Raw genomic sequence first — 19,504 nt, 5'->3', positions numbered from 1 at the left:
TGGGGAGGTCAGGTCCCCTGGGAAGGGGGGAGTGTTGCCCCCTTGGCATGGAGGAGGTTTCCTTACCTCCGGGTGATAAGTGTGAGGCAGCAGCATGAGGGGGGCTGGCCTCGCACACCAGGGTGTTCCAGCACTCACAGGAGGTGGAAGGAGCCTGTTTTGGGGGTCAGGGGTGCAGGGGCAGCAATGTGGGGGGCATGTCAAACCTTCCCCACTGCTGCTGTAGGGGCCTTGGGGTGCAGATGGCTGGGGACGTGATGCTGGGAGTACCTGTTGTGGGGAGCAGAGCGCTGGGGGACACGGCTGGGGGAGGCTGAGGGGGACGGCGATGGGGCACATGGCCGGGGGTGACTGAGCGCGACGGCGATGGGAGGACTCAGCGAGGGGTGGCGGTAGAGCACCGCACAGGGCGCTGCCTGTGCTGCCGTGCGAGAGGCGCTCCCCGCCACCGAGCGGCGGTGCGGGTGCAGCAGCGCCCCCCGGCGGCCTGGCGGCTGCGGGCAGCGATCCCCCCGCCCCGCACGCTTCCCGTGAGGCGGCGCGCGGCGGGCCGGCATGGCGGGGCTCGGCGGGACGGACCCGCACAGGCTGCGGCCGAGGCCGGCGGCGCGCAGCGCGGCGCGGCGGGACCTCACCAGCGCCCACATCGAGTCCTTCAACTACGCCGTCAGCGAGGGCGTGTACCGCGCCGTGCAGGTCTGCGGGGCGCGGCGGGAGGGGCTCCCGGGGGTCTCCCCTCCGCGCTTCACCCGGTGCCGTTGCAGGATCTGCCGCCGCTGGAGTTCGCGCTGAAGGGCAGCCGGGTGTCGCTGACCGTGGCCGGGGTGTCCATCGCCCCCCCCGCCGTGCCCGCTGGGACCGTGTGCCAGGAGAGGAGAGTGTTCCCCGCCGAGTGCCGCGGCCTCCGCAGCACCTACCGCGGCAGGATCGCTGTAAGTGTCCGGCTGCCGGGGCCCGCCCGCCCGGTCCGCGTGTGCCTGGCGCTGGGGTAGCCCCACGCCGCCGGTCCCCTGGGGGGCAAAGCGGGCTGAGCCTGAAGTTAAAGACCCCCCCGAGTTAAAGGCCCCTTCCCGGGTTCACCTGCCCCGGGGGGATTCCGAAGCGCTCTCTCTGAGCGTTGGTGAAGGACGAGCTCTCTGCGCAAACCTCCCTTCAAACCGAGCTCCTCATGGGCCCCGCCTCCCCGTCCGTGCGTTCATGGAGTCATAGAATTACAAAATCAGCCAGGTTGGAAAAGACCTTCAAGATCATCCAGTCCAACCGTTCCCCAGCACTGCCAAGGCCACCACTAACCCATGGCACTGAGGGGCTCGTCTACACGGTTTGTGAACACTTCCAGGGATGGTGACTCCACCACTGCCCTGGGCAGCCTGTTCCAATGCCTGACTGCCCTCTGGGGAAGAAATTGTTCCTAATATCCAGTCTAAACCTCCCCTGGTGCAGCTTGAGGCCGTTTCCTCTTGTCCTGTCCCTTGTTCCTTGGGAGCAGAGACCAGCCCCCTCCTGGCTTCATCCTCCTTTCAGGCAGTTGTAGAGAGCGATAAGGTCCCCCCTGAGCCTTCTCTTCTCCAGACTAAACCCCCCCAGGTCCCTCAGCCGTTCCTCATCACACTTGTGCTCCAGGCCCTGCACCAGCTCTGTTGCCCTTCTCTGGCCCCGCTTCAGCCCCTCAGTGTTTCTCTTGCAGTGAGAGGCCCAGAACTGAACACAGGATTCAAGGTGCAGCCTCACCAGTGCCCAGTACAGGGGGATGATCACTGCCCTGGCCCTGCTGCCACCCTGGTGCTGATACAGGCCAGGATGCCGTTGGCTTCTTGGCTGCCTGGGCACAAGCTGCTCATGTTCAGCTCCATCAATCAGCACCCCCAGGTCCTTTTCTGCCAAGCAGCTTTCCAGCCACTCTGCCCCAAGCCTGGAGCGGTGCATGGGGCTGGTGTGGCCCACGTGCAGGACCCAGCCCTTTGCCTTGTTGAACCTCATACAGTTGGCCACAGCCCATCGATCCAGCCTGTCTAGATATCTCTGTGGAGCCTTCCTACCCTCCAGCAGATCAACACTCCTGCCCAGCTTGGTGTTGTCAGTGGTTTTGCACAGGACCCTACCTGTGTTCTTTACCGTCAGATTTGCTTTGCAATCAGCCAGCCTGTTTGGAAGACCTTGGAAGGAGACCTGTGTCATCCCAGAGCATGTGATAATCCCAGTCTTGTTTCTGCAGGAATCGAGGTTTCAGAAGCAGCGTTGTTCCCACACAGTAGTTCAGGGCTATAAATTCACATCATATGTTCACCATTTTTCTGAATTGCTCTGAAATTTGCTTAGAGGAGAAGCAGCATCCCCAGCAAATATTTTCCTTTGCACCCAGTGCAAGGGAGATGTTTGCAACTTCAGTTGTTTTAATTTTTCTTAGTCCAAAGCATTACAGTGATAAAAGCAGCTGCAGGTGCAGGATTTTATCTGAACATGAGAGTGGGGCAGTGGCAGATTGTTCACAGTCTTTCTCATGGTTCTTAGATTTTTCTGAGCTAGAGATGCTTTATTTTTCATACCTGAATTACGTCCCATCTTTTTTTTTTTCCAATATATGTTTAATTATTTTGGGTTTGTTTTTGGTTTTTGAACCTGTGTAAATGTTTGCAATGGTTGGGACAGGACTTTTGCTCCCACAGTGTGTTTTATCGCCTTGTTATGTGCAGTCAAGGAGTCCTCCTGCAGACCCACTGACTGATCTTGTTGTTGTAAATACATCAATAATACTATTTTTACAGTGGTGGAAGTTAACAGATTGTGGTTATATTAAATGTACAGTTAATACAGCAGGAAAGATTAAAAGGGGAATTTGCTCATTGTTTGCTTCATATCATTTCAGGCTGACATCAGCTGGTCAGTGAACGACATGCCAGAAGGGACAATCAAACATCCTCTGGGGTATATTCCAATCATGGTGAAGTCCAAACTATGCAACCTCTATAATCTTTCTCCACAAGAGCTCATGCAGCACCATGAGGAGGAAGAGGTAATGGGGATTTTGTGGGTCAGGAAAATCTGCATTTTACATGAGCAATGTAGCAGGCAGCTTCTCTTTACTGAAGTGTTTGTATTTTGTTCCAGTTTGACTTTCTCTTTTCTCTGAACGTAAACCACCCTATTTATGGTGGTTCCGTACAGCATCATGTTAAAATTTGCAGTCACAGGTGTCTTTCAATACATACTGTTTGAGAAGCTGTAAATTTATCGGTGTTAAGCTTTTATGTGACCAGAAAGAGGTTTTCTGCACTGAAGATCCCTCTGGCTTGAGAACTTCAGAGTATTTATTTAAACAGTAGTTCATGTCATCTCTACAAAGCTGTTCAATTGACCACACAGGTTTTTTGCATTTTTCTTTTCTTCCTTCCTTTAAATTATGGAGCATGCATCCCTTTCCTTGCACTGTGTGCTACATTTAGACTTAACAGTCACTGGCAAGGAGTGCAGCCTTTCCAAATGTAGTGCTGAAACATATGTTTTGTTGTGTGTTTCATAGTTAAGACATTAAATGTTTGTTTTTGCTGTATAACTCAGGCATTTTTGTCTTGTACTTAAAATGCTGGGTTATGAATTTTCTAAGCACATTAAAATAATTCTTCTTCCCCTGCCAGGAAATGGGAGGTTACTTTATAATTAATGGCTTAGAAAAGGTTGTTAGGATGCTGATTATGCCCAGGCGAAACTTCCCTCTTGCAATGACAAGACACAAATGGAAGAACAGAGGCCCTGGTTTCACAGAGTACGGTAAGCTGAGCAGTTTCCTGCAGCATCCTGCTTGTAACTACTTGAGGACAAACAGGAGCGACCATCTAGAGCTGACTTTTGTTAGTTTGGTTTATTGTAGCTCTTGTGTAATGTTAATTTTTTTACTACATAATAGTGCAAGCACAAGGCAGGTGCTTGCCTTGTGGGAGCTGTCTGAGCTCCCCATGCTGAGCAAGGCAACTGTATTGCAGTACATGTAGCCTTTTCTTATGTGGAAGGTGTAGCTAAAACCCTGTCTTCAGTAGAAGTCAGTGTAAACTGCTCAACTTGTCTGGTTGAATTTGCTTATCCATACTTTGAGTTGGCAGATTTAATTTATGTGAAGGAGATGAACCAGATTCTTGGCTGTCCTGTTCCTGTGTCATGCATACTCAGTAAAAGGAATTTAAAATTGAATTAAGCTAGAGATTTACAGTTTAAACTCAGGTGTTACCGGCTGTGTTGCTTGAGCACACACTGTAGTTCCACAGTAATTAATTTCAAGGCACTGTCAATTTAAATGGTCCCATTTGGTTTTATTTTGTGGTACAGTGGTACAGGGCAGTGGTACAGGGCCAGGCATGGGACAGGACCAGGAAACACTGCCTCAGTGGTACCACCTGAGCACAGAGATGTGAAAACTTCACCCAGAGGGCAATTAGGAAGATTACTTGTGCATTGCTGAATCTTACAGCAGAGGTTACAGACAGAATAGTTGAGGCTTGGGGCTTGGCTTTTCTCTTTATGCATCTTCCAAGCCTCTCTACGAGTGTTCTGGCTGTCCTGAGACATTTGTCCACTGCTTGGTGAATTGAGCTGTGTATTTATTTGAAATGTCAGCCCTAATGCTGAAACTAGTGATCTGCCTTGTATTCTCAGCCACCAAATACCAGTTTCTCTGATACAATTGTCTCATACCTGCTCAGACACGTCACAGCAATGCAGCCAGCTGGATTTGTACAGCTCACATTGGTCTTTGCTTCTGTTCATTTTTGCAGGAGTGGTGATGCACTGTGTTAAGGATGAGCACACTGCAATAAATATGAACCTTCACTACTTGGAAAACGGTTGTGTCATGGTAAACTTCATTTTTCAGAAAGAGTTGTTCTTCCTTCCCTTAGGATTTGCTCTGAAGGTAAACAATTAATGCTTGTGCTTTCTGGGTTGAATGAATACAGAAGTTTTGCTAAGCATTTTTATTTAAGTAATGGGAAGAAGATAATTGCATAGTAAGTACATTTAGTCATCTTTGCTATACTGGCTGAAGAACTATAGTCCAAGCCAAGCCTATGCCTGTAATGTAACACTTGGCTGCAGCAGAGGAAGTGTGTGCAAGGTCAGGAGAAGAGAGGGTGCATGGCTTTTTACTAATTAATGCTCTGGAAGAATAGCTAGTGGAGGGTGGAAGAGTTTGCCACCTGATGTGAAAGATCTCCCAATATTAGAGGACATGGAGCTGTTGGAGCGAGTCAAGAGGAGGCCACAGAGATGCTCCAAGGGCAGGAGCAGCTCTGCTCTGGAGGCAGGCTGAGAGAGCTGGGCTGATTCAGCCTGGAGAAGAGAAGGCTCCGGGGAGACTTTAGAGCAGCTTCCAGTGCCTAAAGGGGCCAACAAGAAATTTGGAGAGGGGCTTTTGTCAAGGGCCTATAAGGGACAGGACAAGGGGGAATGGCTTTAATCTGACAGAGGGGACATTTAGATGAGAAATTAGGAAGAAGTTCTTCCCTGTGAGTGTGCTGAGGCCCTGGCACAGGTTGCCCAGAGAAGCTGTGGCTGCCCCATCCCTGGCAGTGTTCAAGGCCAGGTTGGACACAGGGGCTTGGAGCAACCTGCTCTAGTGAAGGTGTCCCTGCCCGTGGCAGGGGGTTGGAGCTGGATGAGCTTTAAGGTCCCTTCCAACCCAAACCAGTCTGGGATTCTCTGATTCTTTAAACCTGCTGTATTCATATTGCTGTTGCATAATGCATTTCACTTTTTCTTCACCGCTTCAATTTCTATTTCAACAAAAGTAGTTACCAAAAGTAGCCGATTACCTGTTGGTTTAATATGCAGAGGAATTGTACTGACTTTCTGGTAGTTCATGAGATCTCTGGATAAGCAGGCCCTGTTGTCTGAAGTTCAGAATCTTCCATGAGTAGTCCCTCTATGGGTTTGCATCCCTGCATCAATCAAGCTCAGTTCTGTTCTGGTTCCCTGTGGCCAGTCCAGGTCCCACTGAGGCAGCCTCACTGCTCCTCTGTTGTGGCTAGAATTCTGGTTTCTTCTTGTGTAATCATCCCAGTTCTTTCTTCTTGTTCCTGTTGGACAAGAGGCAGTACATGCTCTGGCAGTTTCCAGGTTGTATGTATCATGATCAAGCAGCAGAACTGGGCTTACATTGCTCCCTTTCTGCCTTAGTGTCTTTTTCATGCAGCCTTCAATTTTTCCTGAAGTTTTTGAAGCCTACTTAAATGTGATGAACAGTCTACTTAAGATGAGGCACGTTTGTCAGTAAATACAGAATTCATTGGTGAACAACATATCTGCTTTATCCTGATGTAAAGAAACTAGGAAGTGATTATAACATCAAGAGCTAAGAAGCTGGATTTAAGTATGAGCATTAGTATATGAAGTGCTGAAACTGAAGTGAATTTGTCCTAATAGTTTTCATCAAAAAGCTAAATTGCCTTTTGGTTTGCATGAGAATAAGTAGCAGCTTGAGAAAATGGTGAATTAAATTCATGTTTCTAAGTGAGCTCATTCTGCAAAGATAATTAATAAATCTTACCTAAACAAGAGAAGCCCGTTAATTTGGAAGGTACCAATTTGGTTTTTTTTCCCCGAGGGTCTCACTGGATTGGGAGTACTTGTAATCATCATCAGGGTGTGAATATCCCCTGCATTACTTACTCTCTAAGCACCTCAACCCCACAGCATTTTTCACTTTGCATGTGGAAGATTATTTCCAGAGATCTGAAAACCTAAATCAGTGGGGTGCCCTCGTTCTTTTGCTGTATTTTGTGGACAGATGTTGCTGTGACTTTGTTTTTCTGACCCGACACACTTCTGTCTTTCAGGCATTAGTTAATTTCCCAGACTACCAGATTTTTGAAGAGTTGGTCAAAGGAAAGGAAGATGACACCTTTTATGTGAACTGTGTTACGGAGATGATGAGAGCAGTGGTGGATGCAGGCTGTTATACACAGCAGAATGTCCTCGAATACCTGGGAAAGAGCTTCAGAATAAAACTCAACCTTCCTGAGTGGTACAGCAATGAACAGGCTGCAGCTTTCATTTTGAAGTATGTATTTATGCATGTAGGAGCATGTGATTTGGTGTAGTTGTATTGATATTACAGGCAGATTTAAAAGTACTCTGCCATATTACGTACATCCCTCTTTGTTCTAGTTTTCATGTACATTTTAAAAGCAGTGGCCAGTTTTTGATGGTGCTCCAGGATACTGTGATATACAGCTATGATGCTGCATTTTTGGGGTTCAGAAATATATATTTTAATGGATTGACACAAGTATCCCCAAAATAGTTTTGGGAGAAGGTATCAGTTGTTATTTAGAGGTGATTTTCTGATGTATTTGGTGAAAAACATAAAGATTAAGGAAGAGAAGGTAGATGACTGAGGCTCTCTTTGTTGAACATAAATGCTGCAATTTGTGGCACTTCATCAGTTTCATACAGTCGCTGACAACTCTGACAACAATTACATTGATCTTTTAAAATGGTAGAAATTAGATGCTTTAAAATCTTGCTTCTTCCATGGAATAACTTAGAAAGGAACTGAAAAGCTGGCTGTGAGCCTGTCAGTGTCACAGGCACTCAGCTGATTTCTTTTTCTGGTAAAAGTAGGTGTAAGCTTTTTGAGAGGTTCTTTTAGCACATGGAAAGGATCATTTAGGATGATGTACTTGTAAATAGGGGGTGGTCATATGGCTGGAAACCCAAGGGCAGCCTGCAGGTGCCTCAGAGGGTGCTTAAAAGTCCAGAGACCAGCTGATGAAGACCAGCAGTGGAGATTTAGACTTTCTGTGACAGGACACTGATAGTGTAAACAGTATTATTTTGTGATTTGCTGCTAGTTTCCAGCTCAGATTTGGGTGCATGTGTGTCAATATGTGTGTGTATATGATTAATGTCATAGCTACTGTAAAATAACATTCAAACCTCATCCTTTGACTGGCCCTGACTGGAGTATCTGCTATATAAACTGTATACTTACAAGGACATCTAACATGGAAGTGTGTAAAACCAATCTTTCACAAGGTTTATCTTTATCTAATCACTCAGGTATATCCTTAACAAAACTAGCACCTTAAGATAAGTGGATAATTTTTCGGCTCATCTCTGGGATTTTTGTATGATTTCTTGGTATTTTCATACACTGCTAAGGGCAACTGGAAAAGCGTATGCCTTGTTGGGCCTTTTAGCAAAAAAAAACCACCTTGGTTTGTGATTGTTTAGGAGAAACTTGAAGACCAGGTAGCATGAAGAGATGGCGTTAGTTATCTTCCTCCTTCCTTTCCCTCCAGCAAGTGTATTTGCATCCACCTGACAAACAGAACAGAAAAGTTCTACCTGCTCTGTATGATGACCCGGAAGCTGTATGCCTTTGCCAAAGGGGAGTGCATGGAGGATAATCCAGACAGTCTGATGAACCAAGAAGTGCTTACCCCAGGACAGCTTTTCCTTATGTTCTTGAAGGTAAGGTCTTACGGAGTTTAAGCCTGTGAATGGAATGGTCATCCAGTTCAGACCCCACAGTGACCATGGGGAGAAGGGCAGGAGCCAGGCTAGAGAGCAGGGAGCCTGGATATGCTGTGCAGGCTTGAGAGAGTGCTGGACGTAGTGCAAGCAGGCAGTGAGTTGAGGAAGGCTTGGGTGTCTCAGTGTAAGGTACTCAATATGCTGAAGAAAAGCCTGTACAAAACATGGATTAAAGAGCTTTGTAGCCTTCCAGAGCAACTCAAAGTGCCCCGTTCAGAGTGGAAGTCTGAGGAAAGAGGAATACTGATCCCTCCAGTGCTTTAGGACGGTTTTGAAACAGCATACTTCTGTTGCATCAATTGATAAAGGAGTGATAAAGCTTACCTTGTTCTGGTGTTCTTACCTTGTTCACATGGCAAATGCACAAGAAAATAACTTTCCCCATCTTCCAAAAGTGATGATTCATGATGTTGTCATCACTGTCCCATCTTGAAATTCCTTTACAGATCAGGAAGTTGATAGCAGGCTTCTGACTTACACAGTGAATTCCTTACTGCTGATGTAAATATGTAGTTTCCTGGTCTATTTCAATTCAGTATTAATTCAGTTTTTTTCTAGGGATTCCTCATTTTAGGATGCTGGGAGGAAAGCATTCCTGTTCAGAAGCTGGACTATCCCATGAAAATCGTTGTGGAATAGTAGTACATGCAACTGATGTGAAGTTTTAACTTGAGTCTTTATTTTCCTGTTTTAAATGTGAATCTCTCACTTTTAAACCATAGGAGAGGCTTGAAAGCTGGCTGCAATCTGTTAAATTCGTTCTGGAGAAAAGAGCAGAAAAGGCTGATGTCAGCATAAACGCAGACAGCTTGGTGAAGGCTTTCAGCCTGGCCACGGACTTTACCAAGCCCTTTGAATACCTGCTTGCAACTGGTAACCTGCGATCTAAAACTGGTAAATCTTCAGGCTTAAGAAGCCTTTTTCTTTTTTTCCCTTCTAAACAGGATGAGAATCAGCATAAAACTGAGCTCTTAACTGAAAACAACTGCTTGTATGCAGATATTGTGTTGTCTATGCAGACTGAATCAGGGGAAGTGGTTAAGGAAAAGAATAGTTGAGGAAAAAGGCAAGATTTCTCCTTAAGCATAGACTTTCTGCATGGTATAAAAAGCCTCTATGCAGATAAATAGTTGAAACTAAATTTAGCATTGTCCAAACCAGCAACCATATTATGATTTGTTTTCCCAAAGAGTGTCTCCTCTTAGAAGGTGCAATGTAAGGCAGAGAAGGGGCATTTTTTTTACCAGGACTGCCCCATTGGTCATGTGAGAGAAACTGCTTTGCTAACCTGTATTTCAGGTTTACCTGGTGCTTCCATGAAGCGTCCAGTGTGATGTTGTTGGGCTGGAATGCCCACTAGAAAATGAAATGAGATGAGAAAGCCACAGAATTTCAGCAAAATTTACCAGCTACAGATCCCCAAGTTGCTTCCTTGGGAATGACTTTCCTATGTTCCGGAAAGGAGTTAGATTTTGAGCAGTAGCTTGGAATGTGAAGTCTCCAGGCCTCTTGCACATCACTGAGTTGCCTGTGCACAAGTAACAGCATGTGAGCCTTCTGCTGTTTGGAACCTGTGTGAGCACCTTTAGGGCTTGTCAGTGAAAACCAAGAAACTGCTTTGCAATGTCACATTTTATCTGTTAAAGCTGGACAACACCCTGACATAAATCTCCCTTCTGTTCCCAAGGCCTGGGCATGTTACAGGACAGCGGCCTGTGCGTGGTGGGAGACAAGCTGAACTTTGTCCGGTACCTCTCCCACTTCCGCTGCGTACACAGAGGAGCCGCGTTCTCCCAGATGAGAACTACCACTGTCCGCAAGCTGCTGCCCGAGTCCTGGGGCTTCCTGTGTCCTGTGGACACCCCAGATGGAGAACCCTGCGGGCTCATGAACCACATGACAGCTCTGTGTGAAATAGTGACCGAGATGGTGCCTGTGAGGGACATCCCACCTTTGTTGTGTTCCCTGGGTATGTTTTACTGGCTTGATCATTTAATGCAGCAGTCTTCCTTTTTACCTTTCTGCCTTGCAAACCTGTATCTGGGAAAGCTTCTCCCGCTTTCACCAGAGAAGGTGAAATCAACTTAAACCTGTACTTACTGTGCTGCTTCTTAGTGGTAAGTAGCACGTTGCTCTTACAGGCGTGTCGAACTTTTGGAGAGTGTAAAGTTCAATGTAAATGTGTCTTAGGTGTGTGCTGTAGAGTGAAGATGTTCATGAAGCACAAGGAATTGCACAGTAGAACCTCTAAGAAATTGGGCCAAGCAGGGACTTTCTAATGCTGCTGGTGACTTGCATTAAACTGTAGCTTGCTTGTGATGACCACAATGGGAATCCTTATTCCAGTCAGAAAAACGGGCAAGGGAATTGCATTCTTAGTTGTGCATGTCTTATATTTTCCACCTGCAGCTTTGCCCTGTAGGTCTGAAGTTTTGGATGTCTCAGAAAGCTCTTTGGTGTGCCCTGGGGCTTCCTGCAGACACAACTCCTGTGTTCTGTTTGCTTTGCTGGGCTGTTCCTTCTACCAACCCCTCTTCCCACAGGTGTCACCCCCCTGGATGCGACTCCAAGCAAGCCTTACGCTGAGTGCTACAGAGTTGTGTTGGATGGCTCTGTGGTGGGCTGGGTAGAGTGGGACCTGGCTCCTGAGATCGCAGAAACCCTCCACCGGTTCAAGGTTGTCTTCTTTAAAATGCTTCTTAGCTGAACATGCTTAATATGCAGCAGTCATAAATAGGCATGTTTGGAACTCTTCTCTCTTGTTTTAATGTGACCCAGTACGTTATCTTTGGCTATATATTGGTACTGGAGTGGGCTTTTCTGTTTTTCTTGTTTATATCCATATGTTTGGTCTGTTGCTTTATGGACTCATGATTTTTGAGAAGGAATTCTTCTCAAAGATGGACATACTGTGTCCTTTTCTTCAAGTATTTGTAAAATCTCCTCTCTGCCATTTTATATTAGCAGCTACACCTGTGGTTGGCGTTTGCATTATGTAGGCTGTTGGATGCAGCTTAACTAAACCAGTGTTGGTTTGTTTTTCTAAATTGGTATTTCTTTGCACAAACAGATAACACAAGAGAAGAGATTTCCTGCGCGGGCAGAAGTGGTCCTTATCCCAATGACAGGAAAACCCAGCCTGTATCCTGGGTTGTTCATTTTTACTACCCCTTGCCGGATGGTGCGGCCTGTCAGAAACCTGTTCTATGGAAGGAATGAATGGATTGGTACTTTGGAACAGGTGGGAATTGAATATTTCCTTTATAAAGCACTGGCTGTTACAAAGGTACCTGGCATCAAAAGCAGAGTTTTGGAAAATATTTGTGAAAAGAGCTGAAGATGGGACATAAGGAGCTTGTGTTGAAGAGCTGGCATAGGCGGCAAAAGGGTTTTCACACCTCCTGCTTGTTGGCTTCTGGTAAATGTAGCTGGACTGTAGGGATCTTTTTGAGAGACTGAAATCTGCTCTTAGTGAAGCTTTTGAGGTGAAGGATAACTGCCTTGTGTGTACTATCTCATCTTGTTTTACATCATGTTCTTCAAATTGCCCCTGGGTAGCCAAGCAGTGGGTGCTGGGGAACTGGCCCATTTGGAACAATTAAAATGGGAGACAGGAAGGAGGACACATTACTGCAGTTTTGTATTTCCAGACTTGCTTTCCTTGCAGCTGGTCTGTGATTGTGATAGGCAGTTTAACAGCTGCCTGATATTTTTCTTGCCTGCTAACAACACTAAGGTGCAGGCAACAACCACAGCCAAAACTGAAGTAGATAAAGAGATATCAGAGCCAACTTTGTGTTGCTTTTCCCTTTAAAAGAAGGAAGTGAATGAGCATTGTCCAATTTGATGCTTGCAGATCTTCATGAACGTGGCCACGATAGAGTCGGAGGTGGTACCTGGAATAACCACTCACCAGGAGCTCTTCCCTCACAGCATTCTGAGTGTGGTGGCCAACCTCATTCCCTTCTCTGACCACAACCAAAGTCCACGGAACATGTACCAGTGCCAGATGGGTAAGTGCTGTGGTACCTAATGCTGCAAGTCCCTGGGCATTTTTTCCCCAGAGGGAAAAAATGTCTTGTGTGTCTATTTTAGTGTGTGTTCCCGCGTTCCCAAATAAAAGCTCTTTCCAGCTGCTCTTTCAACATTGAGGTTAATGAACAGCCTTTTTTTTCTTTTTCGTGGCAAAGAAAATGAAGTCAAGTTTATCATTCTGGCTGCCTTCTGGTGGGCATTCTAGGTTGTTGCAGTCATAGAATCATTCCATCAGCCAGATTGGAAAAGACCTTCAAGATCATCCAGTCCAACCATTCCCCAGCACTGCCAAGGCCACCACTAACCCATGTCACTGAGGGGCTCGTCTACACAGTTTGTGAACACTTCCAGGGACGGTGACTCCAGCACTGCCCTGGGCAGCCTGTTCCAATGCCTGACTGCCCTCTGGGGAAGGAATTGTTCCCAATATCCAGTCTAAACCTCCCAGGTGCAGCTTGAGGCCATTTCCTCTTGTCCTATCCCTTGTTACTTGGGAGAAGAGACCACCCCCTCCTGGCTCCATCCTCCCTTCAGGCAGTTGTAGAGAGTGATAAGGTCCGCCCTGAGCCTTCTCTTCTCCAGACTAAACCCCCCCAGGTCCCTCAGCCATTCCTCATCACACTTGTGCTCCAGGCCCTGCACCAGCCCCATTGCCCTTCAGTAAGTTTTGTTTGGTTTTTTCTTACTTAGGTATTGTTGATCACATAGACAAGCAAAGGGCACTGCACCAGCTGTGTGGTGGTGTTGGTGTCTGACAACTGTGCTGCCAGCAGTCTTCTTGTCCCCACAACCAAGAGAGGTTAACTGACTTCTCACTGGTGGGTACAGTAGATGCTCTGCAGTGCTCAGGGTGAGGTTTCCTTGCCACCTGCCTTCACTGAGCGAATGCTATCTTGACACTGCAGCTGTTGAGAGGACACTTGCCAGGCATCTGTTGCAAGAGAATACAGCACTGTGGCGGCACAATAGGGTTTTTTTCCTGACAAGTATATGACAAAGATTTAAATTGACTGATTTGCTTGTCTGAAAGAAGAAGGGATAGAATATGAGGCACTTAAGGACACGGTTTAGTGGTGGACTTGGCAGTCCTCTGGTAATGGTTTGACTTGGTGATCTTTAAGGTCTTTTCCAACCTCATTGATTCTGTGTAGTGGGGTTTCAATCAGCTGAGGTGCAAGAGATGTGCAAGAAGCTTATTAAAACCAAAAAAACCCAGGCTGAGAGGATGTGGGTGGGGAATTCAAGTGAAGAAATCTCATTATTTTGATAGCATCACTGGCATATTACATTCCTGACAATATTAGCAGAAAGATGTCCTTAAACTGCTACTACTTTTTCATACTTATCTGAAAGTACCAATGTGGCTATTGCTCAAAACTTGCTTTCCTTGCCGATATATTTATACTGCAAAAGCAAACACTTTTCTGGCCTGGACATATGTAAGGTGTGCCTCGCTATGGGAAACTCTGGGGATAGTTAAAAAATACCTAACCAACCAAGCAAAACCCCAAACCCCACCATACCAATCTTATTGGAGATTTTGAAATTGCAGAAAAGACACAAAATAACAACTAGTCCTTAGGAAATGCTATGAAAGGAATTGAGGTTGTGGTTCACAGAACCTTTTATAGCTGGACTTTGGGCAAATACTACATTCCAAGAGTTTTAAGATTGATAATCCCTCTACATTGTAAGTATTTCCAGCTTTCTTCCTAACCAGATACATGGGGAATGAAACAGAGATTAACTTTGAGTTGATCCTGGGTAAATCCAACTTTCTTTACAGGAAAGCAAACCATGGGGTTTCCAGTTTATAACTACAAGGATCGCTCGGATAACAAGCTGTACCACCTTCACACTCCCCAGAGCCCTCTGGTGCGGCCCAGCATGTATGACTATTACGGGATGGACAGCTATCCAGTTGGCACCAATTCAATTGTGGCTGTCATCTCCTACAGTGGCTATGACATGGAAGATGCGATGGTAAGCTACCGAAGGAGAAATCCTGCTGTCCTGTAAAGGGACTGGGAGGAAGGGTGGTACCTAACTGAAGAGAGCCTGTTCTCTGCTTCTGCTAGTCCACAGACTCTGTTAGGACAGATTCTGGGAGCACAGTGGTTAAGTGTTGTTACAGCAGGTAATGCTGGAGGTACTGAGAGCAGAGCGGAGCTCCCTTGTGCAAGGCGGTGGGCTTCCAGCATTGAGAAATACTGGGGTTCCAGGAGGTTTGGGCCTTTTGGAACTTTTGTGACTTGCTGGGAGGCTTTGTTTAGGAAGGCAATGATAAAAACATAAGCATCAGATGAGAATGGAAATGTGTTTTGTGTTGCAGTTACCATCAAGTCTTTAACAAGCCTTTGTTGTTTCTTTGCAGATTGTGAACAAATCTTCCTGGCAGAGAGGGTTTGCCTATGGAAGCGTTATCAAGATGGAGAGCATTGACCTTTCCCTTAAAGCCAGTAGGGCAGGCGATAATTTAGTCTTTGGCATCAGGCCTGGTGACCCGAATGTCTCAGAGAAGTTGGATGGTGATGGACTTCCTTTTGTTGGCTCCATCCTACAGCCTGGGGACCCCTTCTACAGCTTCATGAACCTCAACACAGGGGAGACCTTCACTGTGTACTATTCGTAAGTACAGCTTGTTCCTCCTGGCTCCACACACCAGTCTGAGAGCAGTTGGTCCTGATGTGCTGTAGTATCTTCTCTAGATCTTCCCTTCTCTCCTCATGTGATAGTGTCCATGTCTTGACAGAGAGAGCATGAAGTTCATGTTGTCGGTGACTCCCATGCATGTGTCACAGCTTTTCTCTAAGCCAGTGTATGCTGCAGAGCTTCTTACCCCAGGAGGAGAATCTGAGGCCAGTAAAAAGAGCGAGCTTGCAGAAATGTTTTGCTGTCTCCCAAGGACTGTTCCTCTGCCCAACCCCTGTAGTCATTTTCTGTAGCTTTGTTTGAACTGATTTGCATGAGGGCTTCTGTCTTAAAAAAAACCAACTAAAAAAACACCAAACAGAAAACCAAAACAAAGTTCCTGGTCCTAGAGACTTGCCAGAAAAACTTGTAAGCAAAGTTAGATGAGACATTACGAAGAAATTCTTCCCTGTGAGGGTGGTGAGGCGCTGGCACAGGTTGCCCAGAGAAGCTGTGGCTGCCCCATCCCTGGCAGTGTTCAAGGCCAGGTTGGACACAGGGGCTTGGAGCAACCTGCTCTAGTGGAAGGTGTCCCTGCCCGTGGCAGGGGGTTGGAACTGGATGAGCTTTAAGATCCCTTCCAACACAAACCATTCTATAATTCTAAATTGTTACAGGATTAGGGGTTCAAAGAGCATTTCTATTAACATTGCAGTTTCCAAACTGATAGTACATTAAAATGTGTCAACTATATGCTGCGTTCCCACCTGGAATATTTCAGGGATAAGTTTTATCAGATTGATTTTGAACTTCCATTGAAAGAGGGAAGGCTGCTGAGGCTTTCATTTAAACCCTCTTAATTCTTTCAGGAAAGGGAAACAAAAATATTGACAAAACCTGATGTATTTAAGTGCATCCTGCACTCTGTACAACTTCCGGCCTTACATGTGTCTCTACAGCATTGACAGAGTGAGGATAATGCTGTGTAGCATTATGAAGGCAAATTAGATTGAGAAGAACTTGATTAACACACTAAGTGGTCTTACTGGGAAAGCTGTTGGTTATTGATCTAACAGAGCCTAACAGCGCCTTAGCTGCACTGGGGAGACTGCTGTGGACTCAGTCATCCTCGTCGTAGAGCAGAGCGAGGAGATTCAGCACATTGTAGTGGGGATGTGGAAGCTCAGCTTTGTCCTTGTACTTGTGGAGCCCTTTGGCTTTCCCACCCCGTGCTTCTGCTCCCCAGCTCTCTCGTGGCAGTCCAGCCTTAGTTCTGATTCCTTATCTGGAGACACATTTTACCTCTACCATCCAGCTTTTTTTCATTCCTGGTCCAAATCAGACTTAGAATTCCTATAAAGACATGAGGTTCCCAGCTCTCAGAGTTGGCTCCTGCTCCTCATTTGCCAAAAAAACCCAGGGTCCTTCGGGTGGAGTTCTCCCTACTGTCCTAAGTGCTGCATACACTGCTAGATTTTATGTGGGGCTTGGAAGAGAGAGAAGAGAGAGCCTTTGACTTCAAAAGTTTGAACAAACTTGGAAGAGGCTTATGAAGCACGGTTTGGGGTGTTCATGGTGATGGCCAGTACTCTGGTTGCACTTGGACACAGAAAAATAATAGCTTTCAAACAGTAGCTAAACTTAGGCAAACACTGTGTCCATTAGGACTTTAAAGGAGAGAAAGAAAAGTGACCTTGTCTTAACATGGGACAAAATGTATTTATTCCTTAGCTGTTGTCTCCAAAACCAGGGGATAGTTTGGGCTGAAAACTCTAGAACAACAGTTCAGCCTGCAGAAGACCCCTAGCACATGGAACACCAGGCTGAGGGGTCATCAGGAGAAGCAGCACGCCCCTGAACAAGGCACTTGCTGGCAAAGCGCTCACGGCTCACACTGTGCCATCCCCTTCTGCTCTGAACTTTATTTTCTTTGCACCGAACCTGGATCTTTATTTTGGTATCCCACCAAGATGGTATTGAACGTACTGGGGGGAGGGAGAAGGGCTGCTGCCTTGACACAAAACAAATGGCACTGGGTTGCAGTTTGTCAGATAAAGTAGGATGCAGATAAACCAGGTTCAAATGATCTTTATTTTAAATAACCTAAAGTTGTAGCTATGAGAAAAAGCAACTTAATGGCACTTGTGTGATGCCGCTGCGTTGCTTCATTGCCCTAATTCTCATGCAGTCTGATTTCCCCGGCTACTGAGTAGTACTTTTTCGGAATGGTAAATTAGCCCCTAACTGCTTTGCTGTGGTTGTTTTTTTTCCACATCCACAGGAGTAAGGAAGTCGGCATTGTGGACAACGTCAGGTTATGCAGCAACGACCGTGGCACTGGGAAGTTCAAGAAGGCTTGTATCACCGTGAGGGTTCCCCGGAATCCAACCATCGGAGACAAATTTGCCAGCCGTCACGGACAGAAAGGTATCCTGAGCCAGCTCTGGCCAGTGGAGGACATGCCCTTCACAGAGAACGGGATGGTTCCAGACATCCTCTTCAACCCTCACGGCTTTCCCTCCCGCATGACCATTGGGATGTTAATCGAGAGCATGGCGGGGAAGTCAGCGGCGCTGCACGGCGTCTCCTACGACGCCACTCCCTTCACCTTCACAGAGAAGAATTCTGCCCTGAAGTACTTCGGTGAGACTTTAGTGAGTGCTGGTTATAACTTCTTTGGGACAGAAAAGATGTACAGTGGCATCAGCGGCCTGGAGCTGGAGGCAGAGATCTTTGTGGGAGTGGTTTATTACCAGCGCCTGCGCCACATGGTCTCGGACAAGTTCCAGGTGAGGACAACGGGGCCCCGAGATGCTGTCACCAACCAGCCCGTCAAGGGGAGGAACGTGGAAGGTGGGATTCGCTTCGGTGAGATGGAACGAGATGCTTTGCTGGCTCATGGCACCTCCTTCTTGCTGCAAGACCGGCTGTTCAACTGCTCCGATGGCTCCATCGCCTATGTGTGCACGAGCTGCGGCAGCATGACATCTCCCGTGCTGGAGAAACAGCCCCACTTCTCCTCCATGCCAAGCAGCAGGAGGTACTCCTGCTCCATCTGCAGCGAGGTGGATGCCATTGAGGTTGTCCCGGTGCCCCACGTCTTCCGGTACTTCGTGGCAGAGCTGGCAGCCATGAACATAAAAACAAAGCTCAATGTGAAGTAGCGCTGCCCCCGGGCACGGCGACGCTGCTGCTGGCAGGGAGGAAGCACAGGTCAGTCCTGCCTCTGCCCCGCTGCGGGCTTCAAGTGTTAAGTCAGTTCTCAGGTTCTTAAACGTTTGGAAGATTAATTTGGTGTTGGTATTTGACGGGGCGGTCACTGAGCTGTGTGGCGAGGAAACACAGCTCTGCCGAAGTTCATTTGCACTTCCTAAAGGATCACGGGCACCAGGCATAAGGAAATCAAGCAATATCACTGCTCCCACCAGGCTGCTGTGTTGCGAGCGGTGCGGGTTCTTCGTTCTCCGAGCGCTGGCTGCAGCTGCAAAGATGAAGTCATAAAACAGCATGAAGTGAATGCTGGAAATGATGGGAAAAAGAGATACTTTTGGTTTTTGAGGAAAAAATCCTTGCAAAACGTATGCCTGAATGATGGGTACGTGTTAAAGTGATTAGACATGTTTTGCTTTGCTTTATTTCAACACATATGCCTCGGAACTCATGAAAAAGGCAGCACCAAGTTTCACCGCATGAAGCTGCAGCCTTAACCCCAAGAGACCAGTGTGGCCAAGCCAGGCCTGACCCGAGGAGTGTTCGGTGTCGCTGAGCCCAGCGCCTGGCTTGGTGCAGCACCGCAAGCGGCTGTTCGGTGCGTTGGCTGAAGCAGCAGCAAGCAGAGGGCTTTCCAGCCTGGCTCCAGCGCTGGAACGCAGGGACACGGTGTGACAGGAGCTCGCCGCGTCCCCTGCTACAGCGGCTTTCGCGGTGGCCACCGGCCCCGGCGCTGCGTGCCCGTTAAAGAGTTCTTTTGTACGTTTCTAATCACCTGCGTGCTGAGCCGTGCTGCGGGCCGCGGCGGCGGGCGGGCTCCGCGGGCCGCCCTTCCCAGGGCTTGGCGGGCGGCGGCAGGCGGGAGGCGGTGGGAGTGTCCCCGGTGGGCGAGGCCCGGGGCCGCCGCACCCCCGGCGGTTCCTGCCCGCTCTGCACCAGCCGCAGCACCTCGGCGAACGACGGGTCGGGCGGCGGCGGCGCGGCGGGGACCGGGGCCTGCTCCATGGCGCAGCCACGGTGCGGATGGACCGTACCACCGGGGCGGGGGGGGAGGCGGTACCACTGCTGCTGGAGGGGAGGCGGGCGGTGCCATTGCAGGGGA

At 47.6% G+C, this 19,504-nt stretch overlaps 2 protein-coding genes across 4 annotated transcripts; one reads left to right on the top strand and one right to left on the bottom strand.

Moving 5' to 3' along the window:
- Positions 1-546: 546 nt before the first annotated feature.
- On the top strand, positions 547-19,173 carry POLR1B (RNA polymerase I subunit B). 3 transcript variants are annotated; one of them, XM_030499442.1, is made up of 15 exons: positions 547-696; positions 765-932; positions 2,867-3,013; positions 3,636-3,768; positions 4,767-4,903; positions 6,825-7,048; positions 8,292-8,463; positions 9,249-9,420; positions 10,214-10,495; positions 11,070-11,203; positions 11,597-11,767; positions 12,383-12,539; positions 14,348-14,544; positions 14,936-15,189; positions 17,474-19,173. In XM_030499442.1, the coding sequence occupies exons 1-15, from the start codon at positions 556-558 to the stop codon at positions 18,354-18,356; spliced, it is 3,372 nt and encodes a 1,123-aa protein (XP_030355302.1). In that variant the 5' UTR covers positions 547-555; the 3' UTR covers positions 18,357-19,173. The 3 variants fall into 3 exon arrangements, with proteins under 3 accessions (XP_030355302.1, XP_030355304.1, XP_030355303.1); XM_030499444.1 differs by lacking the exons at positions 547-696; positions 10,214-10,495 and having other exon boundaries at positions 851-932; XM_030499443.1 differs by lacking the exons at positions 547-696; positions 765-932; positions 3,636-3,768 and having other exon boundaries at positions 2,933-3,013.
- On the bottom strand, positions 17,265-19,428 carry C10H6orf226 (chromosome 10 C6orf226 homolog). The gene is made up of 2 exons (XM_030499446.1): positions 19,178-19,428; positions 17,265-18,673 (listed from the first exon to the last, which is right to left on the bottom strand). Exons 1-2 carry the CDS (start codon positions 19,405-19,407, stop codon positions 18,595-18,597), a joined length of 309 nt encoding a protein of 102 aa, XP_030355306.1. The 5' UTR covers positions 19,408-19,428; the 3' UTR covers positions 17,265-18,594.
- Positions 19,429-19,504: the final 76 nt, after the last annotated feature.

Source organism: Strigops habroptila, chromosome 10, assembly GCF_004027225.2.
Source record: "Strigops habroptila isolate Jane chromosome 10, bStrHab1.2.pri, whole genome shotgun sequence".
NCBI lineage: Eukaryota > Metazoa > Chordata > Aves > Psittaciformes > Psittacidae > Strigops > Strigops habroptila.
Note: the sequence above shows the minus strand (reverse complement) of the source record. Positions and strands in the feature narration are given on the sequence as shown.

What these genes read in the sequence shown, in the direction of transcription:
- POLR1B (XM_030499442.1), top strand. Translation starts at nt 556, where the DNA reads ATGGCGGGGCTCGGCGGGACGGACCCGCACAGGCTGCGGCCGAGGCCG. An exon ending in GCTGCAGCTTTCATTTTGAA is followed by an intron (nt 7,049 to 8,291) that starts GTATGTATTTAT and finishes CTTTCCCTCCAG; the next exon opens with CAAGTGTATTTGCATCCACC. An exon ending in TAACCTGCGATCTAAAACTG is followed by an intron (nt 9,421 to 10,213) that starts GTAAATCTTCAG and finishes TCTGTTCCCAAG; the next exon opens with GCCTGGGCATGTTACAGGAC.
- C10H6orf226 (XM_030499446.1), bottom strand. Translation starts at nt 19,407, where the DNA reads ATGGAGCAGGCCCCGGTCCCCGCCGCGCCGCCGCCGCCCGACCCGTCG. An exon ending in CAGCACGGCTCAGCACGCAG is followed by an intron (nt 18,674 to 19,177) that starts GTGATTAGAAAC and finishes TCATCTTTGCAG; the next exon opens with CTGCAGCCAGCGCTCGGAGA.